This window comes from Brassica napus, chromosome A8 (genome assembly GCF_020379485.1).
Source record: "Brassica napus cultivar Da-Ae chromosome A8, Da-Ae, whole genome shotgun sequence".
In the NCBI taxonomy this organism is placed as follows: Eukaryota; Viridiplantae; Streptophyta; class Magnoliopsida; order Brassicales; family Brassicaceae; genus Brassica; species Brassica napus.
In genome coordinates, this window is record NC_063441.1 from 8,133,079 (window position 1) to 8,160,371 (window position 27,293).

At 36.4% G+C, this 27,293-nt stretch overlaps 2 protein-coding genes and 1 long non-coding RNA gene across 6 annotated transcripts; 2 read left to right on the plus strand and 1 right to left on the minus strand.

Moving 5' to 3' along the window:
- Positions 1 to 1,502: 1,502 nt before the first annotated feature.
- Positions 1,503 to 2,018, plus strand: LOC106418944. Its single transcript, XM_013859680.3, has one exon. The coding sequence runs from the start codon at positions 1,600 to 1,602 to the stop codon at positions 1,837 to 1,839; it is 240 nt and encodes a 79-aa protein (XP_013715134.1). The 5' UTR covers positions 1,503 to 1,599; the 3' UTR covers positions 1,840 to 2,018.
- Positions 2,019 to 2,546: 528 nt separating this feature from the next.
- On the minus strand, positions 2,547 to 10,852 carry LOC106418754. Of its 4 annotated transcripts, none has more exons than XR_007315639.1 (8): positions 9,508 to 10,852; positions 9,265 to 9,365; positions 9,128 to 9,183; positions 8,918 to 8,995; positions 8,567 to 8,848; positions 8,366 to 8,467; positions 3,472 to 8,134; positions 2,547 to 3,249 (listed from the first exon to the last, which is right to left on the minus strand). It is a non-coding gene; the product is annotated as an uncharacterized LOC106418754 (long non-coding RNA). The 4 variants fall into 4 exon arrangements; XR_001283736.3 differs by having other exon boundaries at positions 3,505 to 8,134; positions 9,508 to 10,851; XR_001283735.3 differs by lacking the exon at positions 2,547 to 3,249 and having other exon boundaries at positions 7,837 to 8,134; positions 8,688 to 8,848; positions 9,508 to 10,182.
- A 7,971-nt stretch (positions 10,853 to 18,823) lies between these two features.
- On the plus strand, positions 18,824 to 19,663 carry LOC106418796 (heat stress transcription factor A-1d-like). The gene has a single exon (XM_022690549.2). The coding sequence runs from the start codon at positions 18,824 to 18,826 to the stop codon at positions 19,661 to 19,663; it is 840 nt and encodes a 279-aa protein (XP_022546270.2).
- The last annotated feature ends 7,630 nt before the right edge of the window (positions 19,664 to 27,293 follow it).

Below are 27,293 nucleotides of genomic sequence, written 5' to 3' on the forward strand. Positions count from 1 at the left end.
TAGTTGCACAAAAAAAAGAATGTTACGGCATTCTGAACACGAGGTAGAAAAGCCATGTGAGTGGGACCTATTTTCACACAGTACAAAACAATTTAAGATTCAATAACGATCTTCCATCGACCATCGTCTATCTCCACTCAAATTCAACCCAACTTGGACCGCAAGACTAAGCGGATTCAGCTTCTCCTGAACGCGTGTTATCCACGCCACAATATTTATTAATTAAAAAAAAACTATTTAGGGGGCGACTGGTTTTTCCACTACCACCCACAAACGCAGATTTTACAGTTGGTAGCGATTGTCGGCGGTTTGCAACAATCATTCAAATCGCTCTAAACCGTTTCAAACCATCCCAAATCTCATAAATTCAAAAGCTGTCTCCAGCTAGCGTTTGCGGTTGCGGACGGTTGTGGAAGAGTAAAATTTTTTTCTTTTTTTCAAAACAATATATATATATATATATAAAAGTTAAAATATTTAATAAAAAAATTTAAAATTGAAATTATGAAAATATTAAAATATATCTATTATATTTTAATTAATGTTATAAAATTTTATAATAAAAACAATTTCAATAAATTTTCAAAAATTAAAATTATAACTTTCTAAATATAAATTTTATATTTATTATAATTTTATGATTTTTGATATTTTTATAATTATATTAAATGTAAATATTGTTAATTTATTATTTGACTGTTACCGCATCTGGTAGTTATCCAGTCATAAGTCACCCGCAAACGCACCAATTTTTAACCGCAGTACCAATCGTACAAATCTCTTAAAACTGCTAGAAATTGCAACTGTCTGCATCCACAAACTCCCGCAACCGCAACCGTAACCGCCATTTTTAAATCAGTCAGACCCTTAGTAAAAAAAAAATCACCGCTATCGCTTCTGAATATTCCTCAAGATTGCACATGAAGAAACGAATACACACATCTTTGTTTACAACTTTAACTATTTAGGCGTTTATTATTAAAAAGATCATATTTGGTGACACACAAATGACCGTTAATTGCGGAAAGTAAAGGAGTTGATCACAAGAATGAATGAATTAATTAACTGAGCCTCGTGGTCTAGTGGTAAAGGAATTTTGATTGAGGTGTCTGCCATCACAAGTTCGAGCCTTGGCCACAGATTTAATATGGTTTCTGTTTGGTCTCTAGGATCTTCCTCACCAGTTTCGATTGGACGCGATGGAATAATTCGGATAATTGGATTATAAAAAAGAAAAAAGAATGAATTAATTTTGAACGACTCTATCCCCCGAGTATCTGACATTCCCGGACTCATAAGTCTTTGCAAATATTCATGATTTTTCAAGCGCGTGAAAATACAAACATATTTAAAAGCAATAAATCTTACGTAAGGCGCAGGGCGTGTTGTTTCACGCGTCCAAGAAACAACTTGGAAGTAGATTCTCGAAGAAAGCCACTCAAATTCTTTACGATTTCTTCTTTTCAACACGGTCTCTTTTAAGTCTATATAAGCAAAACCTCTCACAATTGTAAATCATAAATCTCATAAAAGATCTTTCAAACATTCAAAAAATCTCTCTCCAGAAAATTGTATTGTTTATCATCTTTGATCTCTACCATGAATTCCATGTTCAGTGCCTTTGACGCTCTCTTCGCTGAGCTTATGGTGGGAAAGAACCTTATGGCTTCGTCGTTTAATGCTACAGCCACCACCAAACCCGCCTCACCGCAAACTCAAACGCAAGTGCAGAAGAATGAAAAGACAACTAACAAAAGGACGGGTTTGATGCAGAAAACTCCGAGGTTTGCTCTGGAGCTCGACGGTCTTCACTGCTTCGAGACAATAGTCCGTTCTTGATTTTGATTATTATTGTTGATCCGTTCTTGGTGCTTCACCTCAAGATCAGAAACATTTTTTCAGATTGTTGTTGTTATATTTTATTCGATTTATTCATTGGAAGAAAATGTGATTGTGAATACATATTCGAATATCAGTTTATTCAATCGATTATATTAATATATTATCTATTTAAGAAAGGATTCTTAATTTTTTTTAATTAAAAGTTTAGAAACATTTCTTATATATCCGCTAAAAACTTCATCTTAATAATCTTCCATTAATCATGCTCTTAACAATGTTAAAATCTAACTAGAAGGAACAAAATTTGGGTTTATCTTTATAGTCAGTGTTTTGAAACCCGACCCAGATCTGCGGTTGAACCGGTAAATCCGACAATCCAGAAAAAAATCTGGTTCGAGTTTTGTGAAAAATTCAATATTTAGAAACACGCAAAAAATATATATATTAAAATAAAAAAAAATAAAAAATAGTTTAAAAAATAAAAAAAAAGTCGCCGTTAACCAAAAAAAAAAGTGATATTTGTTTCATCTTTTAGGTTTTGAGAATTATTTGATAACAGGAAGCTGCTCCTGTTATTCTTATCCTCTACGGCATATTCCTTTTCTCCTCTTCTCTTTCCTTGCGGCATCCTATTCCGGCGTCGTTGCTTATTCGACATGGGGATCGTTGGTGTTCTTTGTTATGTTTTTTTTAATTGTTCTTTGTTATTTTAAAATGATCTAAATAGCTGATCAATGCTGCGACTCTGCAAAATTATGGTTATTTATATATTACAGTGTTATAAAAAAAATATAACGAACTTTTTATGATTGGTGTTTTTAAAAAACGATGCCAGCAGTTTCTTGGTATCTCGTGGTTTCAGATCTTCATATTGCCTAATGAGTCAAGAGCTTCATGCAATCATTGACGCTTGCCATTGTGGCAACGTCATGGACCAGCTATAGAACGTGGACACGGGATTAAAAGTAACGTGCTCTACCACTGAGCTAAGTCGGCTGGTGTTAATTGTTGCTTTATTTTCATTATAGACAAGAATTGAAAGCTAATAGCCAAGCTTGGTTCGCCATGATCTATGTGTCCAGCTTCAGTCACTACCCATGATGCTTTATTACTAAGGAGAACAGGTTTGTTTGTAAACCTTCTTGTCCCCTTTGCTTATCCAAGGTTCAACAAAGAGAAGCAGGATCCGAAGCTCAAAACACATTTTTTTTTACATTCCAAGATTCCTTTTCAATCATTCAATATTAATGCTTTTCTTTGTATTACAACAACTGTCTTAATATCAAAACTCTTGCCTACTTTTGTCTCTTGAAATACAATTGAGAAAGAAAAGGACATGATAGAGAGAATTGCATAAGCAACAAACAAATATATCCACAACGCAAGAAGTATCTTCTTCCTCGGGCCCTAAAAGCAAAACGAACACACCTTGTAAAGACAGAGCAAAGGAGTTTGTCAAAGAGAGAACTCCAATCTAAATATGATGATGGATGCATATTATCTTATTAGTGGTCATCGTATATAGAACTCATAAGGCAAGCTTAAATTAAGCAAAACAAGTTAATCAACACGTTCTAAAGCCTTATCAAAGAAGGCGAATATAATGTATATTAGAATAATGGATAATACAGGAATGGCGAGATGGAATTAGAACTGGAGTACATGGCTGGATTTGGCTTGGAGAAGAAATTGAAATTCTATTTGAAAGCATAGAATTGGAGACGCAAGACAAACACAGGTTCCATCTTCTTTGTGGGCGATGAAGAAGAAGAAGCCATCGACGACGGCGTTAACAAGCGAAGTCTTTTATTTTTATTTTTAAAGCTATTTTCCTTTTTGAACAAAAAAGAAGAAGCTATTTTCCTTTCTTTTTTCTAGTTTTAATATTCTTTTTTCTTCTAATACTACATGGCAATTTTGATTGGTGTTAATAATAGAGGTGAATTTGAGAATTCAGCATAGAGGGTGAACCCAAAATTTGTTCATTTTAGAACTAGAACTCAATAGTTAGTTACCCACTTTTTGCTGTGGAAAACTATCAAATGTCTAATTTTATTAAAAATGATTTTTTTCTGTGGACTAAATACTTATCTTCAATGAGAGTTGGTTTACGTTCTAATAAACAATCTTCGTTTAAATATGATGAATAGCCCTATCAGTTTTATGATCAGCAATTTAACATTGAACATTAGAAATTCTTAAATCTAACAAGTAGTTTTAAACATAATCCTAGAAGACATGATAACAATCTGAAATAAATTACATAAATAAAATGGGGAAGCGACTGACAGCAGTCCCTACCTAAACCCACGTTTAAAAGTCGAACTAGCACTTTCTTTTGATAAAGGGAGCTTCACATAAAGCAGGAAAGAGCGGGAAAGGTCAGAGCGTGAAAGGTCAGTGCGGAACCTAGATAGAACACGGATTTCACTTTTTATCTAAGCTGGAATCACTAGTAAAAACCTGTCTCATACAGCTTAAAATCGTGGCTATACACCTTAAAATCGTGGTTATACAAAATTAGCCAAACTTATGGATAGAAAAAAACCCGTGGCCATAGTCTCGTGGCTATTCGTTGCTAATAGCCACGGTTTTGCCACTGCACTTTCGTGGCTATTTTAATTACGGTTTTGCTACTGTTTTTTTCGTGGTTAAGTATAGCCAATTAGCCACAGTTTAATCAACATATCAGTGGCTATTTTAAAACCAAAAAAAAGAAAAAACAGAAATGAAAACAAAACAAAACATTTTTGATTAATAAAATACAAAATCTGTATATAAATTTACATTAATATATTTCCGTTGCACCACCCCACCACCGTCGCACAACCACCCCACCACCGCACGACCACCCCACCACTTCTATTTCCCGTTTCATCATCTTCTCTCACAACAATTTCTCCTTCCTATTTCATCGTCGGTTCCTCACCGGAGATTGGACCTGCTCGCCTCCATATGGCGAGCGGGATGATCCAAAGTCAAGCTCGCCATATGGCGAGCGGGGATATCCAATCCGGCTTATTACGACAGCCAAGCTTCCTTTCTTCGGGTCTCGAGTGAACCATCTCTTGTTTCGTCTCGATTGGAGTTAGAGTTGAGACTGTACGATAAAAACCGTGAATATTAGTTTTCTCGTATGTGTTTGAATCAATCATATAAAACGGGAACAGTTAAGTAAGCACCAAAGTTACCTTAACTATACGATTGATTTAAGTTATTTCGTAAAATCGACGTCGTACCGAAAGAGATTTCTTAGAAAATCGTAAAATTGCTTAAGTCGGAAAACAACCCGAAAAGGTCTAAAAAGCTGGAAGATGACGATGATGGTGCGAGAAGGTCCAAGATTCGGCGAGGAAAAAGCTGGAAGAAAAAGCTAAGACTGAGATAGAAAAGATCCGGTAGTGATCGCAGCTCTCGAAGTCGCCAAGCATTCTCTGGTTCAAGCTACGATCCTTTGCCGTCATTGGAGGAATCAGAAGTTGAAAGGCTGTCATCTCCGTCGTAGTCGCTGACGTAATCTTCTCCAGTTAACTCCTTGTGTATGCCCTTGTAATAGCTGCAAAGAAGAACAAACGATATCAGGTTCATGATATCGAACACTTGTAATCTCATTGATTATATAGTGAATTGCTAGCTGAGCTAACTCTGGTGAGTATAGTGACTTCTCCACGTTGGGAAAGTACGGTGAACACCGGTTAAACATTTCTGGTGTGTTGATTCGTTTTTGATTGTGTTTTCACTTGTCAAGATCGAGATCAGATGAATCAACTTAATCAAGCCGTAGCTTAAGTCGGAGCTATAATCTATAACTTGGATCGATATCTTTACAGTTTTGTTTTTGCTTTTTTAATTTCGTTGTTATGTTTAAATAGTATTCGACTATTTGTGATGTGGAATGTGTGAAATCACATTTAATATAATGGGCATATTTTTGCTATTGGGCATATTTTTGCTATTTGGTCGTTGTAGAAAAAATGGGCCACAATTGAATAACTCTCAACCCAATATCCAAAGACCTGCACACGATTAGTCGGTTATTTTATACAAATAACTAGGAGATAATCCGCACCATGTGCGGGATGAATGGATTAAAAGAGATTATAAAATTTATTCTATAGATATTGAAAAGGCAAAAGCAAAAGTGATATATTATACATGGTATAGATTAACAGAAGTAACGTTTGACATACATGTTAATGCAAAGAAAACTAATCCAAAGTTTTATGACTTTCACCATAATCTTCCGCAAAGACTTTTTTGGCTTCAACTCAGAGATGAATTTCACGCCACTCATTTTCTTTGCTAATTTTGAACGTGTGTGTTGTGAGGAAGTAGATATGAGGATAGTATGATATATATAGTCATAATTGATAGGGTTTTCGCACGCAGGAATTGGAAAAAATGAATGCATATCTCCACAAACCAATGATGAGCAGATCCGTAATTGTTCGTAGATTTCTAGACAATTATAGAAATTATTACACCCGAGAGGCCATAACAAAGGAAGTCTATATTAAAAATACTATTTGAATTTAAAATTAACTGGAAAGAAATGTAGAAATTTGCAAATTTCTTGCAATCACCATTTATGTTAATTTCGTAATAAAAAAAATCTTCTTGCAAAAGTTTAAATCTTTTTATAGACGGCATTTCTTGCAATCACCATTTAATATGGAATTTCATTTTGAATGTCTTTTACAATCACTCAAGATTGCGTTTTCATCTTTTTATATATGACATATGTGCAAAAAATACATAGCAATAGGTTTAAGCGTATGATTATATAATATTTAATCCACTGATCATATGAATTGAAACGGGCTTATCCGGAGTATGACATGTTTAGGCGTATGATCATATAAGTTTTACAATATACTAGAGATTTTACCGCGCTACGCGCGGTTTATTTGTCTATAAAATTAATGTTTTAACAGATGAATTTTAAAAAATTTCCATATATATTAAAAATTAATCTTAAATTTGATTATAAATCCATTTTTATCAAATATTTTCATAATTTTAAACCAGTCAAAATTCGATAATCACATTATTTATTCAAATTTTACATTTTACAATCATTATCTGATAAAAATACATTGAAAATGTTAAAAAAAATGTCTTTTTAAAATAGTTCTTCTCTAAAATATTTATAATTTTGAAATAGTGGGAGTATAGCTTAAACATCAAAGTTTTAAATAGAATATTTTATTTTGTGTTATATTATATCATTTATTTGTTTTGATGTGATATTAAAATTTTAAAATTTGTTTGGTATTTCTTATTTTGTAAATAAGTATTTGCTATAAAATTGTGAAATATGTAATAGATTTCATTATGAACTAATTCCATATTTAGATACTACATAAAAGTACTTTGGATATATTATGTGCATTACATTACACATATACAGATATATTTGTCGTTGGTATTGTGTTGAAAATATATAACCTTTTAATATTATTTGTATGTTACAGTAGAAACATACTTCCATTATTATTATATTAGATTCTTAAGTTAATTATTAAACAACTTATTTTGGAGTTGGTATAGCGAGAAGCAAATGCATCGATTGATGATGCTCTAACTTAAATTGACCTTTACACAGATTTATTTGGTGTTTTGACAGTATAGGTAAATTTTTTACTATTTTTTATTTTAATAGTATTTTACTTTCTTAAATTATTAATATATATATATAAATTTAGCATTTTTTGCATGATATACTGCATGATATACTAAAAACTTGTGTTGTTATGGCTTGTAAACAAAATAAACCAAAACATTAAAAACCCATTCTAGTATATTTAGAATTATTTAATATTTTTATTGATGGATTATATAAGCAACCAACTTTTTCATGTTTTTTAAATTATTAGTGTTAGCTTAATATAAAATCGAAGACTCTGTCAATGATTTGTTGTTTTTATTGTGGTTATCTGGAACAATTAATTAGTAAAGAGCTCAGGTTACACAGATAATGTGGATTCCGTACAATTACTTTAAACTTAGATGAGTTTTAAATCAATGTTATGTTACATTATCCCAGACACAGAATTATTTTCGCCAAAACGGAAAGCCCGATGACATATATGTCCACCACCAACTATAAACAAAGTGATATCTCTAACTCTGGGGTATTGGCTATAAGAATAAGGAAAAATAATGGGACTACACGAATGATATATAAAGCTTCAGTATCTCTGCGAGAGTTAAAAAGAACTTCGAAGTCACTTCTTATTTAATCACATCAATGGTTGACTCTTGATATATTCTGCTGGAAAAGATACCTTGCCTAGCAAAAAAGATGGGCACAAAAGTTTGAGACTAAAAGTAAAAAATCTACAAATGACATAAAAATAGATTCATACCTCATTTGTTTCCTATGCGCTACTTACAGACACAATATATTCATAAATTCCTATTCCTTTTCGCTAAAACTACATTAGACAATAATAACTCAACTCTGATACTAATGCTATATATGACCAACATATAAAGTATAATCTCTAAATGTCAAGCTCACCTCACCCTCCCTGAATCTTCCATGGCTTCATATATGCTCAAATAGTTCACCTCCAATAGCATATTCCATGACAAAAGTGATATGCATTGGTGTCCAACCCACCTGATAAAATCAAGTGAGGTGTGGTAATTGGTTAATAATCTCTCTTGCCACATTTTCATCGATCTACATACCATACCAGAAAAATACTCCATATTTTACCTTAAAAACGGCAATTACAACAGTCATAAACAACTTGCACGCAGATGCACATAAAAAGTTAGCAGTCATGAACAACTTGAACAACTAAGGCCACCAATTTTTAACAGGTACAAATCATAACCTGCTTGGGTTGTTTCATGGATATATGCTATTCCAACAGATGTTTTTCCTTCAACGTTCTGTTGTGAAGTGGGTTGATGCTAGTGGGTCTAAATACTCGTTGAAAGCTTTTATGTAAAACTCATTGTCCTCTTCTTTTGTCACCTCCTTAGAGTTCAAGAGCTGTAACAAATAGGAATATACTCTTTAATTTATTCGGAGCGCACATAAGATACATCGAGCAGTTCATACCCAAATTGGCCGCGTCTCATTAGTAAGATCACAATCCTGGTATCTCTCAACTTCTGGTCTTCTATTTTCTCTGTTACACTTTAAAAAAAAAAGACGCGACTCTAAGCCAGAGATCCTTGCACATGTAACTATTCCCTAATACAAATCAAGATATTTCTCCGGTGCTTATCAAACCAATTCTCAGAACGTGATAAGAGAAGCAAAGTATACCTCAGTTTGGCCATCCAACTCTTTTTTTTATTCAGCTGAATCATCTCAAGTTCAACCTGTATAACAGAGAACCAAACATGAAAATAAGAATCTTAGCTGTTTTCTGATACGTAGTGTAACTACATATAGCATATCACCTCGTCGACAAAGAGCTTGGGCATTTACAAAGTGCATACATGTTTCCTTTTATTACTTCCTTCTGTGCTTCTAAAAATTGAAAGCCAAGTAACAGCACAACCTGGAAAAGAGGACATATGCAAGCGAGTTGTGTATGATCACAGTGATGAACGTTAGGCAAAGATAAAAAAAAAGCGAAAGAACATGATTGGAGGGCTGAACATAGGAACTTGATAATCAAAAGGACGAATTTGGAATCTTACTTTAGTTGCTGTTGAATCTCCGTGGCTGAAACTCTAATGCTGAGCTTTTGCTTGAGCTTTGTGTTTGTATTTGTATTTGTATCGTATTCTGTGTGTATTGGCCCATAATCACGTAAACGAAGAGCAAAGTCAATCTCTCCCGTCTGAACTCGAAACAATAATCTCCCAGTGACGATCTCATCCTCCACGCCAAGTAACGATCCCGACGGAACGAAATCCCATGTCGTAACTTGTCGCCCTTCAGGCCGAGATTGAATATTTAGGAAGACGAAGCGAGCCCAAAGAACTGAGAGCTTATGATTGTGAAATCAATATTTCGGGTTTGAATTCCAAAATAATAACATCCTCAAGTCGATCTCATCCTCCCTGCAGATTATATTAAAAACATCACCATGGTTGAAGAAAACGACTACCAGGAACGTTGCAATAGATTCACAGATTTTGAAACCGTTTGGATATGTTTAACAATTTTATGGAATAGGCTAGGAAGATTTGGTTTGGATGACTGATTTCAAGAAGTGATTTATATAGGTGGAGAAAAAAAAAGGAAGGTGGAACAAAACCATATGAGCTAAAGAAAAGAGTAAAGATGAGCTTTAAATGTTTGAGGGTGGGGTTGTGATAAATACAGAAAAGAAACGATTATTTGTATATATCTGAAACAAAGACGACGAAGTGGAAAAGACAGCGCAGATAGTTGGGTTTAGATTTACAATGCCATTTAGGTTGGTAATAAGTGGGCCTGATCGTATTAGTATAAGCCCATACATATGACCCTGTTTTAATCTGTGAAGAGTGAATAATTAGTTGACGTGGAAGTTTGGTGGATGGTGATAGGCTGATTTAATTTGCTTACGTGGATAGCTTCAAAACACTTCCTATTGGCCTTTTAGTATTGTGATAACCGTGTATATTGTCCACGATGAAAATAAATGTCACATATCTCATAAAATACAAAAACAAAATCAAAATCAAAATAAATAAGGCGTACCAAAGTTTTATAGAAGAACATAAGTATAAATCCTTTATATTTTTCAGTCCATAAAAATGTCATGTATCATTTATGAATCGTAAAAAACATGAATATTAACAATGTATTACTGTTTAACATAATAATTAATTTACGATAATATTATGAAAATATGGATTTTACACTGATGCTAATGTCATGTATCTAGTAAAGAACATGAATATTAACAATATATCCTGCACAAAACATAAACACATCAGAGAATACACTAATAGTACTCAAATAGATCATGAAAATTATTTATTCTTGAACATTGGTAAGAGTATATCATATAGAAAAAAGTACCAAGAGATTATACAGCCAATCAAATAAAGTTATGGTCCGGTTTATATATATAATTCGTTTGGTTGACTAAAGTTAATACATTTATTCGTTTGGTTATCATCCCGCAAGTCTTATAAGATATAATATGGCAAGTCTTGTAATAAATATGTCCAATGGTATTCCATTGTAAATACTCTAGTAAATTATGACCATTTTAATAAATAGACTGAGAAGAGCTATGAAATTACCACATCAGTAATGACATTTTTGTTAATCACACATCAAATAAAGGTTAATTAATAAAAACGTTTCTCAAATAATAAAAAGAGGATAATGCACTTAGGAAGTTTGTTATAACACTATAGAAACTAGGAACTTTAATCAGGGTTTATAAATAAGACCCGAGAGTCCGATATATCATTAATTCGATTAAGAGCAATAGAAATTTAGGGAACGAGAGATAGAGAACAAAAGTTGTGACTCATCTTTCAAAATATTGTAATTAATATTGGTTTGGATTCTAATAAGAGAGAAAGATACATTTTGGTGAAAAATATATTCTAAAGTTTAAAATTTAAAGTCAAAGTTAAATCCTTACAAGTGGTATAAGAGTAATCCACATTTGATTGCATGTGCTTTTAAGGAATGGCTACAACAGAGATCGATGTGGATAGATTCTATGGGACATGAGATTTTTCGCTATGAAAAGTTGGGATGATGGCTCACTTTGATATCTTAAGGCTACAAAGAAGGAGATGCTGCCTTGAAGGATACAGAGAAGGAAGCGACATGAACAATCCCAACTATTGATCCCGTAAAGCTAGAGAAATCGGAGAAAGCGAAAGATTTCATTGTCATGAACATAGGAAACACATTCTTAAGAAAAATCATTCATTTTGTGATACAACTGTTGCGATGTGGACAGCTCTTAGCACGTTATACACATAGACATCTTTGACGAATCATATCTATTTGCAACACATGTTTTATACGTTCAAGATGAACAATTCAAGGGCATAGATACAAACGTAGATGACTTCCTAAAGCTAGTAGCAGAATTAAATAACTTGAACGTGGAGGTTCCTGAAGAAGTTTAAGCTATATTGGTACTAAAATCACCTTTCGGCTCCTGGGCCGTGTTTTCCTCTACCTCCGGGTATAATGAAAATTTTCTAATAAAAGAAAATCTTCCAATATTTCAGGATATTGAAAAATCTAACCTAATTTTCGACTAATGACAACATATAAAAGGTGATTCCAAATCTTATAACATAGGATTCACTATTCAAGGCTTCAATTATAGAGTTAGGTTGCTATAACTGGATTTCTGAATGGATATGTTGTAATTCGACTCTCTTGATCAATATTTGATCCTTGAATCTTGTCTTTAACTTATGTTTCTGTAGTATCACAAATAATCCGCATAAATTTATCCTAACAAGTGTTTTAAATTTTTTTCTTTTTTTTTAAGTATAAAATTATATGAGTTTCTAAAAACAATAGCAGTGTTGACAACATAACCTAATTTTCACTCTGTGTGATTTGCTTATTCAAAAAATTGTTTGCGAGTTGTGTAACATCAATGTGTAATATTATTCATTCATTAGAAGGAAGAATGGGTATACAATTATTTGCGAGTTGTGTTTTAAAAAAGAGGAAAGAATGGGTAACCGTGCCACGCAGGCCACTATAAAACAGAGCGCAAGAGCCAATAATAAAGTGACACGCGAACAAAAAGGCGAAAAGTCTATTACCGTAATTGGCAAACTGTCCATGTGTCTCCTGTCGCCTCCTCTCTCTTTCACCTTCCTCAAATCATTTAAAAAATTCCCAAAGATTTCTCTCCATCACGCTCTGACCTTCGAGAGACTTCATATGTCTTCACGGAGATCAAACATCCGAAAACAAACTTTTATAACGCTCCTTTGCTTTCTCAATTGCTAGAAACCCTAGCTTCCGACTACAAAAATCGCAATGGCTGGTGGTAATAGAAGCAGCACTATCGACGAAGCTGAAAGTGGAGGAGGATCTGTAGCAATGGAATCAAAGGAGATTCCTCAGCCGCAGCCTGTGGAGGTTCTAAGTGCAAACGCGCCTCCTCCGTTCCTCAGCAAGACCTATGACATGGTTGACGATCCAGCCACCGATCCGATTGTCTCGTGGAGCTCTAACAACAACAGTTTCGTCGTAAGTTTGTACCATGGAGAATGGTTAGTTGCCTACTTTTATTCCTTCATTCTCTTATTTGATATCTGCTGATTGCTTAGATAGCAAATTTCAATGGGAGTTTCTTAGTAGCTTTCTTGTTTGGACAATTAGGAATAAACAATTGAACCTGTTTGTTTGGACAATGGACATTAGCCAGGTAATGCGCAAACAGTTTTGCAATTGATACGAGTCTATCAGATTTTCATGGAATGCCAATTCTTGGTGTAGTTGAAGCTTACAAAGTTAGTGGGTTTAGAATAGCGGAATGAAGTCTCTTTGTCCCTAATCTGGTTTAAGCGTTAGTGTTTGGATTAGTGTTACTCTTTCAAACTTTCAGATTTTTTCCGTACAGTTAATGTTTGATCTTGGAGATGTGTATCCTTTGATGTCTTTGCTTTTTTTGCTTGACTTCATGCTCCTAGGCTTAGTAATAGTCTATATAGTTATTAAATATATCTTGATTTTCTCAGCATTATAAACGAGAAGGAAGACGGAAATTCAAAAAAAGAAAGAAATAAAGCAAGTCTAATGTTGATCATGACCTGAGTTCAAGGTTATGGACTTTCTGTTTTACTATGTATCATCCTGTTGTAAATGAGTCAAGGTTTAATGAAGGGAGCATGTCTCTCAAACCCTTAAAGGCCAATGTGAATAGGTGGCAGTTAGGCTTTGTGTTTACCTTGTTGTTGGATTTGTACTTCTTAGTGTTAACTTATTGGATGACTTCTTTCTTAGGGACTGTTTGTTTCACCATTTGTATCTCTATCCAAATGATTCATTTGTATGATCTATTCAGATGATCTATTCACATTTTTGTGATTGTTTGTTTGTCCATCCACATGACTCATCTAGATGAATCATCTGAATGAATCTTATGTTTGTTTTTTTATTTTCATTTCCATTCAAATGAGTTTAGTAAACAAATTACCAAAATACCCTTGTGTGGGTTTAATCATATGTTTGATATTAATTTTAACTATATTACATTTAATTATTTTGTTTAATATATTTACATTAGAATTATTTCAAAATTAACGAATTTTCTTTTTGCGGTTTGGACGGGAAAAAAAGATTTTTTGGTTTTAGCGAGAAAACACATTTTTCGGTTTCGGCGGAAAAACAAGATTTTTCGGTTCTGGCGGGAAAACGAGATTATTCGGTTTTGGCGGGAAAATATAAATTTTCGGTTTTGGCGAGAAAACACGTTATTTGCAGTTTTGGCGGAAAAAGACGTTTTTGGCGGAAAACACGTTTTTGTCAGAAAAACGCGTTTTTGCGGTTTTGGAGGAAAACACATTAAAATTAAATTTTTCAGTTTTGGCGAGAAAACGAGATTTTTCGTTATTGGCGGGAAAACGCGTTTTGCGGTTTTGGCAGAAAAACACGTTTTTGGCGGAAAAATGCCTTTTTGCTGTTTCGGCGGGAAAACACATTTTGCGGTTTTGGCGGGAAAATGTGTTTTTGCTGTTTTGGCGGGAAAATGCGTTTTTGCAGTTTTGGCGGGAAAACACGTTTTTGCGGTTTTTACGGGAAAACGTGTTTTTGCGGTTTTGGCGGAAAAACACGTTTTGGCGGGAAAACGTGTTTTTGCGGTTTTGGCGGGAAAACGCGTTTTTGTGGTTTTTGCAGAAAGACGAGATTTTTTGGTTTTGGCGAGAAAATGAGATATTTCGGTTTTGGCGGGAAAAATACATTTTTGCAATTTTGGTGGGAAAATGTGTTTTTGTGTTTTGGCGGAAAAATGTGTTTGGGGTGTTAGCGTGAAAACATGTTTTTTTGTAATTTTGGCATGAAAACACGTTTTTCGGGTTTTGCGGAAAATATGTTTTTGGAATTTTGACGGGAAAACACATTTTTGCAATTTTGGTGGAAAATTGCGTTTTTGGGGTTTTGGCGTGAAAAATAGTTTTTAGGTTTTCGCGGAAAAACGTGTTTTTGTAGTTTTGTCAGTTTTCGTATGTGACAAAAATGATATTATTTTAAGTTTGTAATTTGTGAATTACATTAGGGGCATAATAGACATTATACCATTTTGAATGAACCATCTCCATTCAAATGATCCAAATTGGTTCAGCTGAATGGACTTTAAAATTAAGCCTAAATTTCCAAAAATCATCCGGATGATCCATCTGAATGAGTTGTACTTTTAGTGCCTAAACAAACAAAACTATCATATTTATCCAAATGACTCATCCAGATGGAGAAACAAACAGACCCTTAGTTATTTGATGGAATCCATTTTCTTGAAATAGGGTTTCCGGAAGGTTGACTTATATAGATGGGAATTTGCGAACGAAGTTTTCTTAAGAGGTCAGATGATAGAGTTTAGATATCTCTAACTCTGAGACTCTTCTTATTGATCACTCCAACATCAAGTACAAGCTAGAACAGAGATTACAAGATGATAAACGAACAGCTTTGAGCTTGACTCCGGCAGCTTTGAGCTTGACTCCGGCTAGGCTCTCATGGCGAGCTTCACCTTCGTCACCGATCTCATGGCGATCGGGTCAAGATGACTCATGGCGTCAATCTACAGCAACATCAAAGCATACGTCTCTCCTCGTCGTCTTCCCCTCTTATACTCATCGCTTTGTCACGAGCTGCTTCATAAGTCTCTAACAGCAAACCCTCTGGAGCAGTCCGAAGCTTTGCCATATCCTTTCCTCTCAGCCACGTCAGCTCAGCACGTGCCAAGTCCATGTAAACATATTTGATATCTATCAATACTTCCTCCTTTGAAAACAAGCTTGCCCACAAGCTTGTATGGAAATAACCAACCATCCTTTTGGTACTCAACATGTAACTCCTCTGAGATGAAAGCACGGCAAGCCTATATGCCTTAATTGATTTCAGCATATCTCTCTCTATTCTTCTGCCACGCTCCTTACTTCTCCAGCGATGCCAAACAAAGCCAGAACTTCTCCAATGACTGAGCACAACCTGTAATAGCCGAACTTGCACTTGCTTTAGTCTAGCTTTGTATTTGAACCTCCATGTTTTGTAACACTTCTTCCATGTCAGCCTTTCTTGTATCAGAGTTTGCAGCATCTGTCTCTTGAGAAGCATCAATAACACAGCTCTTCTTTCTTTAAGCAAATGATAATTCACCACTTCTATCTTCCATAATATGCTATGTCCTGTCATCTCCTTCTCTTTCCTAACGTATTTGTTGATGAGATCAGACTCACTTGCTGTTGTAAACCACCAAAGCAGCCCACACACTCTTATTCTCGTATATACTCCATCCCTCAAAGACAAGCTTGCCCACAAGCTTGGACTGATTAACATGATGGACAAACGTTCATGAGAAGACCCCTTTGACCAAACTGAAGCAGATTTAAACCTCCATTTATGCTTCACCTGAAACTCTCGCACACCAACTAACAAATCTTGCAACGCTTGTAACATATGTCGCATTTGCAACTGAAGCATCAGCCTTATACCCTTGACCCTCAGACACGTATGGTAGAGTTCAAGACAAGGAGAAAACAAGCTATCAAGCAAAACGTTGCCACTCCCCACTCTCAATCTTCCAATCCACACAAAAACACAGACTTTCCAACAATGCATCGATTGTCTTTTGAAATTCTGCCAAAGCCGCTCTTCCATGAATAAACTCCAATTGATCCCCCAAGTATGCTCTGCACCAACGTCTGCCTTATCAGTGACCTGTGAACAAATGGCTACAGCCACAAGAAATTCTGAAGCGGAAACTAGTTCTAAATTCTTCACTCTCCACTTGTGCTTTACTTTGTAAATCAGATCACAAAGAAACAACTGTATTAGGTCCTTGAAATCATGTCTCGTGGTCACTGCAAGAAGTTTACTACGGTCCGTTTCTTCTGTGACGTTATTGGAATCCAACTGTAACAAGACTCTCAACCGATTCAATGGTTTAAACTTGAACATCCAAGTTTTGACGCACGTCTTCTGCTCTGTCTGACTAGGCAGAAACTTGAGATCACATAGTTGATGAACACAAGCAACCTCCACATTCTCTGCATCAAGAATCACAGTTCCACCTAGAAATGCCACTGAATCACTCACTACCAAAACTGGTGGTGATGAACATATTTGCTGCACGAATTTAAGCTCCTGCAACAAAACCATGTTCTGCTCAAGTGGGAAAAATGTATCTTCTGTAACCATGACCACTGCTTCTTCAGTTTCTGCACCGGAAGCTTTCTGGAGCATTATTGCTGGTGATAAACAACGAGGAACAAGATAATCAGCAGAACTCACAGACACACTATCCAAAGTCGTTAATGCCATCGTCTTCACCAAATCTGGCCCCTGGAGAGCCATCTCTGCAACTAATCTCACCTCCTGAGCTGCAATACATAGTGACTTTGACACCTGCTCTGCTTCTTTCTCTGTACTTAGTTCGTCCTCATGACCAGTCTCAGCAAAAACATCTTTCTCGAGTATTGTTTCAGATTGTACCGAAACTTCTGCAGGAGGTACAGTCTGTATCACTAGATCTCTTTCATGAACCGTCTCGGAATCTAACGCTGGCTGAATCAAATCTGACAGAGAACAGTTCCTCACTACTCCAGTCTCATGAACAATGGCATTGTGTGAGGTTGATTCATCCGTGAAAGTTATGTCACCAGAATCACCTGAACACAGTCGGGAACGTCGTCGCTTGTCTGCTTCCCACTCCAAGAAAGCTTTGTGGCCTCTATCATAACTAGCTTTCATTCTGATCTTCTCTGGATCATCATCAGCGCCAAATTGCCACAACAACGTTTCTTTCATATGTTTCCAGCTTCTAATAGGCCTCAAAGAATCGATACCACTAATGTACCTCTCAGCTTCATCCACAATGAATCCATAAGCCATGTGTAACTTCTCGAAGTCAGTGAGTCCCTTCCGAGCAAAGTAATGCTCCATCCACGAAAGCCACTGCCTCAAGTCGACATCCGGAAACACTGGAACCGTAACGATTCCCATGACTGCGCTTGAATCCTCTCCGATCGTTGCGATCTGCTTCTCCACAGAGTCCAATCGCTCTGCCGTCTCCTTATCGTTTCGCATCACCAATGGATCTCTCTGCATCGTCTTGTTCGCATCATCTCTGGAAACTCCACGATTTCCATAACTTCTGTAATCTTCGCATCGTTCGTAAAACTCAATAGCGCCTCCGACGAATCCAGCAACAAAACCATCGCTTCCCTCGATTCTTGCCGCCGATTCACCGAACTTCATCATCACCGTAACACCACCGCGTTAGATTCGATCACAGTTTCACCGCACCAATGATAGAGTTTAGATATCTCTAACTCTCAGACTCTTCTTATTGATCACTCCAACGTCAAGTACAAGCTAGAACAGAGATTACAAGATGATAAACGAACAGCTTTGAGCTTGACTCCGGCTAGGCTCTCATGGCGAGCTTCACCTTCGTCACCGATCTCATGGCGATCGGGTCAAGATGACTCATGGCGTCAATCTACAGCAACATCAAAGCATACGTCTCTCCTCGTCGTCTTCCCCTCTTATACTCATCGCTTTGTCACGAGCTGCTTCATAAGTCTCTAACAGCAAACCCTCTGGAGCAGTCCGAAGCTTTGCCATATCCTTTCCTCTCAGCCACGTCAGCTCAGCACGTGCCAACTCCATGTAAACATATTTGATATCTATCATCAGAAGCACTTGCTGAAGACAATAACCCGGCGAAAACCTGCCCATGTCCATGGACATGGACAGCAGCACTCGAACGGACAAAACCCATCGGTTAGTTCATGTGTTGAAGTTGGCAAATTTGGTCTCGAAGAAGAAGTGGAAAGGCTTAAAAGAGATAAGAAGGTCCTTATGCAAGAACTCGTCAGATTAAGACAACAGCAACAATCCACTGATAACAACCTTCAAAGGATGGTTCAGCGTCTCCAGGGCATGGAGAATCGGCAACAACAGCTAATGTCATTCCTTGCAAAGGCAGTACAAAGCCCTCATTTTCTATCTCAGTTCTTACAGCAGCAAAACCAGCAAAGCGAGAGTAGTAGGCGAATCAGTGATACCAGCAAGAAGCGGAGATTCAAGCGAGATGGCATTGTCAGTAGTAAGGATTCTGCTTCTCCTGATGGACAGATAGTGAAATATCAACCTCCAATGCACGAGCAAGCAAAGGCGATGCTCAAAAAGCTTATGAAGATGGAACCTTACAAAACCGGAGATGATGGTTTCCATCTAGGTGACGGTACCTCTACTACGACAGAGATGGAGATATCATCAAACAACGTATCCGGTATAACTCTTCAGGAAATGCCAACAGCTTCTGATATACAATCATCATCACTAACTGGAGCTACTCCTGAAAATGTTACGGTAGCTGAGTCTCCAACACCTGAGGAAGCAATTCCTTCACCTGATGTTCTATCTCTACCCGAATTTGCTTCTATACTACCAAAGAAGACCACTGAGATGCCTTCAGGGAATTTCATGGAACCAAACATGGAAGATTTTAGTTATTTCCTAGATTCAGATCTGTTCATCGATGGTGATTTTCCCTTTGACATTGACGATATTCCGAGCGATCCTGATTTAGAACCTTCAGTTGATAAATACGCTTCACTCCTTGAAGACATTCTCATGTCAAGCCCTCTTCCAGATGATATGGATGTAACACCTGTGGATCTGAGACACAGACAATGAGACAGAAGAGCAGAAATAAAATGGAGGGGACGAAACTAAACTTATGGTATGGATAATCTGACTCAACAAATGGGTACTTGAACAAAGATACACGTAGAACAAATTATGCATATTTTTCCCGGAAAAACAATAAAGATAATTTTAATCCAAACAAAAAATTTCCAAAAATCGTTCTTTCGAAAGATTTTTAAGAAAAACAACACAGTTATACAAATTTCAGAAAGTTTCTACGGAAAAACTTTCGTAAAACAAACAAAACAAATTTTACAAAATAAACTTCAGTAAAATAAACTTCAGAACATTTCTACAGAAAAACTTTTGTCAAATTAACAAAACAATTTCAAATGAGTAATGAAACCATCAACAAAGAACGAAAGAAACAAAACAATTTCAAATGAGTAATGAAACCATCAACAAAGAACGAAAGAGACGAGACAAGGCAAGAGAATGGCCTCATCACTATTCTCTCTTGATATACTATGGATTTGACCACTTTTTATGCCATAGTATGTATCTTATTTAGTTTTTGATGTTATATTTTGGAGTATTTTGGAGTCTTTTCATGTATATAAGTAAAATGGACAGAATTGAAGTTATTGGATCATTTATGAGCTTTTGATGAAGTTACCCTGGAACTTAAAGAGGAGTCCGTTAGGAGAGAAAGAAGTGTCGATCGGCACTATCTCTTAGTATGGCTAGATACCCTATTTTACATGCGAGTTATCTAAGATCCAAGAATTACAGTTTTGAGCCAGAAGTTTATCTTAATTACAAAAAACCCAAAACTTTTTAGAAACCATATATATTATATTTGCAAAACCATTGTTGACGGCTACGTTGGATATTGTTATTTTCTAGAAGACATGAGCTTAGGAGAGAGAGATCTGAATTATCTCAGAGAAGATCGTGAGTCCCTTATTTCTTATTTTACTTTATCTATGTAGTTTATTCATATTTCAATTATGTCCTTCATGATTATGTCTGAGAAATTCCATTGTTATACTTAGGGGTTATCAAAGATTGTTCTATGAATTGTTAAATGTAACTTTGTTAGGAAATCAACAAATTCTTTTTTCTATGTTGAATTTAATGATATGATTAGGATTGATGCAAGCGAAAGCCTGGTATATTGCCAGAAATTGATACCTAGATAGACTAAACAACTAGGTGTGAGAGTAACCTAGGAGATTAAAGAACATATCAAACTCGTTCGATAAAGCTTGTTTAAGTCGGTATCGATTAACACCCCTAAAGGTATAGATCGATACTCTTCTCGGATTATACTGTGAGAGCATAGATCCTTGGTCTTAACATTAGATAATCACGTAGTGAGAACTGATTGATTATACATTTGGTTTGAGTTCATAACTATCTCGTTGAACTCCTAATACTATATAATAGTTGCATTTCTAGAGAATCTAAGATTTCCCAACGGTCTAGCCTTTCACCATCATGAAACTACAAACAATTTGCTATTTCTATTTATTGTCTTTTTAACATTACCAATTTAGCTTTAATTCGAAAACTAATAAATTTATTTAGTGATCAATGAGTCTCTGTGGATTCGACCTTTCAATACTACAATAGAACCACTTATTTAAGAGAGCAGTTTAAGGTTATTTTGAACCGTATCATCTATCCTCTCCCTCATTGCCCTTATCTCCCCTTTGCTATCCCTCATTTCCACTTTATCTCTCATCCCTTGCCCCTCATTGCCATTCACCTCTCTGTCCTCATCGCCCACTCTCTCTCTCTCCTCTATCATCATCCCTCATCGCCCATGACCTCTCTTTCTTTTCTCATCACCCACTCTACATCCCCCATGACCTCTCTCCATCTCCCATCACAATCATGCCTCTCACTCTTTGTCATCGCCCATTCATCATTGTCATCATGCCTCTCACTCTTCGTCATTGATATACCATGGATTTTACCCACTTTCAGGCATGATATATAAGTGTTTTAAAATATATTTACTATTATTTGGATTCTTTTATAGTATTTACAGGTTCAGGTACGTTGTGGAGAAATATGGTGATTTTGGAGTCTTTAAGCCTTTTGATCTGTAGAATTGCAGAGACGCGTCAGATGTTTAGATATGGATAGAGACCTTCCCACCGTTAGCTTAAGCCCATATTTTGACACAAAATAAAGCTTTGAGTTAGCTTTTCAATTCCACCGAACTGAGGTCAATCAGCATCATGTAGCAGACGTTATACCTGTTTTACTGAAGAGTGGTCAGTCTGCCTCGCGAGAAAAAGTTGTCGAGGAGATGAAGGAAAATCGATCGATTGTGCACCCTTGGCATAGATCGACGGTGTTTCTAGAATGGAGGCCGAGTATATTTTATGACTAATTTAGTCCCAGAAATTACCACAAATTACCAGAATACCTCTGCATGACTAAAAACCCTATTTTACTGTTTCTAAGCCATTGTTGACGGTTATGCTTCGTACTATTCTAAAGAGAGAGAGCTTAGAATTGGAGAGAGAGATATGTATACTTTGAGAGAGGGAAGATCTTGAACTCCCTTTTTTTCTTTACTCTATTCTATTTTTATTTATTTATTGCAGTATTATTTAGACCATCATAGTGTTTCCTACGAATATGTTTGAGTAGTTCTATTGTTAGATTTAGGGTTCTTTCCTACGAATATGTATGAGTAGTTCTATTGTTAGATTTAGGTTTGTTCAAAGGTTAACTTATGGTTTGCTAAATCTGTTTTGTTGGTAGGGTGATTTAATTAGTTCTTCATCTAGTTATTCTTACTGCTAAGGTTAGGATTAATAATCCTAAACTTAGGTCTTAGGATTGATTTGGCACAAGTGAGAGCCTGGCCTGTTGCCTGGATAAAACTAGTATGATCTGATTAGCTAGGCGCACCAAGAGTTGGTCTAGGTGGTTAGAGAACATATCAAACCTATTCACTAAAGCTTGCTAGAAGTAGTATCGATCGATTCTCCCTTGGATACATCAATCAACGATCATTACGAGACATCGATCGATAATCCATTGGATCCATCGATCGACGCTCCCTTAGGACTTTCATATGAGAGTTGATAAACTATATTCCAAGTTTGAGTTCGAGAACAAGTTTTTCATAAATCCTTAACACTTCATTTAGTTTGCATACCTATCAAAACATGAGAGTTCACCTAAGTCTAGTTGTTTCCCTAAATTGTTTACAACTTCAATCAACTGAACAACTACCTCGATCACCCAAATCTTCACTTCATTTACTGCTTAAAACCTACTTGTCTAGCTTTACTTCGAAAACAATAAATCTATTGTGTGATCTTAGAGTCTCTGTGAATTCGATCACTAAATACTACAACTGAACATTTTATTTAAGAGAGTAAGTTGCTCTAGGGTTAATTTGAGCATATCAAATTTGACGCCGTTGCCGGGGACGCTTTCTTATTACCATTAGATTTAGTTTAGAATATTGTCTAGTTTTTTCCTTTCTGTTTACTACTAAGTTTTACTTTTTTTCCCCTGCTGACACAAGTACTTTAAAAGAAGGACAAGAATTCGGACATCGAGCACCGATGGACAAAATGAACAAAGAATCGATCGATGCTGCGACAAATAAATCGATCGACGCCTTGACAGAAGAATCGATCGATGATGTGCTAACATTATCGATCGACACCGATTGGCCAGAAAAACGTACGTTGTTGCTTACCAATTTCAATATTGGGAAAGTAGTTCTAGGTGATCCAAAGGGTCGAGTATGCAACACATCAAACCAATTTAATTATAGACATAGATATTAAATTCCTGTTGGAATAGCTGTTGTTTTGAATGATGGGCTGGAGCATCATCCAACGCTTGGAGATTGCAACAGACCTGATCGGTTATACAGTAACAGGTATGCAATCTGTCCACCAACAATTCAAAGAAAAGACTTTGAACTGAAACCCAAATATTTCTCTATAGTAGGCTAACACCCCTTTCATGGTCTTCCTCACGAAAACCCCATAGACCATATCGGAGCACTTGAGGACTTTGTGTCTAACATCAAGGTGGATGGAGTCTCTGAAGACTACCTATTTTGCAAACTCTTCCCGCACTCCCTTGCTGGAGATGCGACTCACTGGCTGAAACAATTGATATCCTGCCTATTTACATGTTTTTAGCCTTCATATCTTGTACATTTTGATCATATATATTAGGAATTAAGCTTTTTTAGAGTCCATATTGCATGCATTGTCCTTATTAGGTGTTGGAGAGTGCTATGGAGTGATTGGAGATGTTTGGGAGCATTGTAATTCAAAAAGAAGTAGAAAAGGATCATTGGGCGAGTAGAGGAGCTGGAGCAAACTACTGGAGCGAGGTCATGCACCCGCTCTGGATGAGTGAAGTGTAGAGCGACCCACTGGAGCGAGGTATGACACCCGCTCTGTACCAGAGCGACCTCTCGCACCGGGGTAGTGCACCCGCTCCGAGCTCAACATGTCGTCAACAACTTTCTAGATGTGGAGCGACGTCTCGCAGCGGGGTGACTAACCCGCTCCATATGTGGAGCGACCTGGTGCAGCGAGGTCATGACCCCATGCACAATTTGAAGAAGTGGAGGTGATCTTTGGAGCGACCTACAAGAGCTACGTCACGGCCCCGCTCCGAGAATTTTTTATCTTAGTCGAATTTTAATGTTTTAAAAGGGCTTTTTAGACTTTTTAATGGAAACCATTAGGTTTTCCTAAGACATATAAATACACTGGTAATCCTAAAGTTAGGATCTTATCTTGTTTTCTATCTACTCAAAAGCTACTTTTGGGTGAAAAATCTAATCTTGATCATAATTTCTTATCTTTGTTTGATTATCTTGCTCTCTAATCATGTTTAACCTTGAATCATCCATGGTTTTGGGGTTATTCATGTCTATTAGTGAGTAGACTAATCTTGGATTCATGGGCTAGTGTGATTAAGGGTGATTAGAGAAGATCTAGGGTGTTTAGTGTTAGATCTACTTGTTTCCATGCTTGTTGAGGGTTTTCAATGCTATTTTAGTATTCATCATACTAAAATAGATCTTTAGGCATTTCCTGCCCACAAGGTGTATGATAAAATGCTTTAACCAACTCTTCAATGCTTTTAGCTTGCTTTACCTAAGAGATTAGTTGTTAAAGGAGTTAAGATTGCTATTAGACTTGTTCTCCATGTTTGCTTAAGTAACATTCAACCTAAGAGATTAGATGCTTGAGTTGCTTAAACAAAAGAACATTCATCTAGAGATAGAGCTTGTTTAGCTTAGTGTCTAGGCATAAGGAAAGTGTTTGATTGATAGCTTGCCACCTCTAGATTGGATCTACATCACCCAAGATCAAATGCCTAGCCCCATGAGTCATCTTGCTTCATTCTGAGAAAGAAAGATCATTACTTTACTGCATTAGCTTATTAGTTCTTAGTTCATACCATCTTTAAAACCGGATTGCACTTAGCTTAAGCATGATCTTGCATTCCCTTTGCTTTAGAATCACCTAGGATTGGTTCGACAATATTTTATACTACAACATTTGATTAGGAGCCTTGAAAACTCCTAACATCAACAATTGCAGCCATGATCTTTGACTTTCTGGAGTGATATCAAAAGCTTCATCCTCAACAACTTCTTCGATGATGCACGAACCGAGGAATTTAGGAATAAGATCTATAATTATTCTCAAGGCACTACTGAAGCGGTTCCAGAGATGTCTATGTGATCTAGGCTCCAGAGTAAACTTAATACCTTATTCCGTTGCAGTAGCCCTCGGGTTAACTCAATTCAAGCCCACAAATATTACTCTCGTTTTAGCTGATAGATTTGTTAGGATTCCAGAAGGTATTCTGGAAGACGTGCCCATAAGGATAAATGAATGTCATATACCTACATATTTTGTAGGGCTGAAGTATGGGCATGAACCTACTAAGGACCCCCTTATTTTGGGAAGACCATTCCTGGCCACAGCCGGTGTGATCATTGATGGTAGGAAAGGGCGTACATGTCTGAACATCGGAGATTTATCAATGAATTTTGACATGAAAAATCTGGTCAAGAAACGTTTGATCGATGGCCGAACTTTCTTTGTTGATGACTTATCCGAGGAAGTTGACCAATCTTTCATGGATATGTTTTCTAACAATCCTTTAGAAAGAACTCTCGCAGCTCCTGAAAGTGACATTTTTAGTATAAATGACCGAGCTGCTGAGTATGCCAGATTAATAGATGCTACTGAAGAAGTCATGAAGGTCGACGTAAGCGAAGAAATCAAAATTCCTTCCAATGTTGATAGATGTTTCAGCAGCAGCGACCACCATTCTCATGCATTGGACAACTGAAGTTCCAAAAAAGTACCGAAAGTTGAATTAAAACAACTTCCAGCTAGACTCAAATACACTTTCCTCTATGATACATCATATCCTGTCATAGTCAATGCTAACTTAACTAGCGGAGAACTAACTTTGTTGCTAAATAAGCTGCACAACTATCGCAAAGCTCTTGGGATTTTCTCGATGACATTCACGGAATCTCGCCCTATTTATGCATGCATAGGATACACTTGGAAGACAAGTCAAAATCATCTATTGAGCATCAGAGAAGACTGAATACAAATCTTAAAAATGTGGTGAAGAAAGAGATAATGAAGCTTATGGAAGCAGAAATTATCTATCCAATTTCGGACAGCAACTGGATCAGTCCGGTACATGAGGTTCCTAATAAAGGAGGAGTTATAGTGGTAAAGAATGATAAAAAAAAAACGAGCTGATCCCAATGAGGACTGTTATGGGCACAAGATGTGCATAGATTACAAAAAGCTCAATGCTGCCACACGAAAATATCATTTCCCTCTTCCATTCATAGATCAGATGTTAGAGAGACTTGCACACCACAAGTACTACTTGTTGCTCGATGGGTATTCTGGATTTTTCCAGATTCCTATCCATCCGGATGACCAAGAAAAAACCACATTCACTTGTCCATATGGTACTTTCGCATACCGTAGGATGCACTTTGGGCTTTGCAATGATCCTGCCACCTTCCATAGATGTATGATGTCTATCTTCACAGATATGATCAACGATTTCATTATATGGATGATTTCTCGGTGTGTGGATCTGATTTTATATCATGCCTTAACGACTTGTGCAAAGTGTTAGCAAGATGTGAGGAGAAAAATATTGTTCTGGATTGGGAGAAATGTCACTTTATGGTCAATGATGGAATTGTTTTGGGGCACAAGGTTTCAGCAATAGAAGTGGATCGAGCTAAAATCGAAGTTATAACCGGTCTGCCAACACCCACCAACTTGAAAACGTGAGGAGTTTTCTTGGACATGCTGGCTTCTACAGGAGATTCATAAAGGACTTTAGCAAAATAGCTAGATGATACACTAAAATTGTGTCTTTCCTACTACAAGCAAACAGTGTTGTTGTAATATTTGAGATTCAATTCCAGAGGACCAGTTTACATTTTATTCTTATGAGTTCTTAATTTAGCTAAAACAATGATGGGGTTTTGATTTGTGGGTAACGTGCAAAACAAGTAAAATAATGTAAATGTGAATTCAACTTAAAAGAAGCCAGCCTAGGGTTACTTCATCAGGTGCTAATACTTGTGAGCTAAACCATTATTCAAGCGCTATAAGAA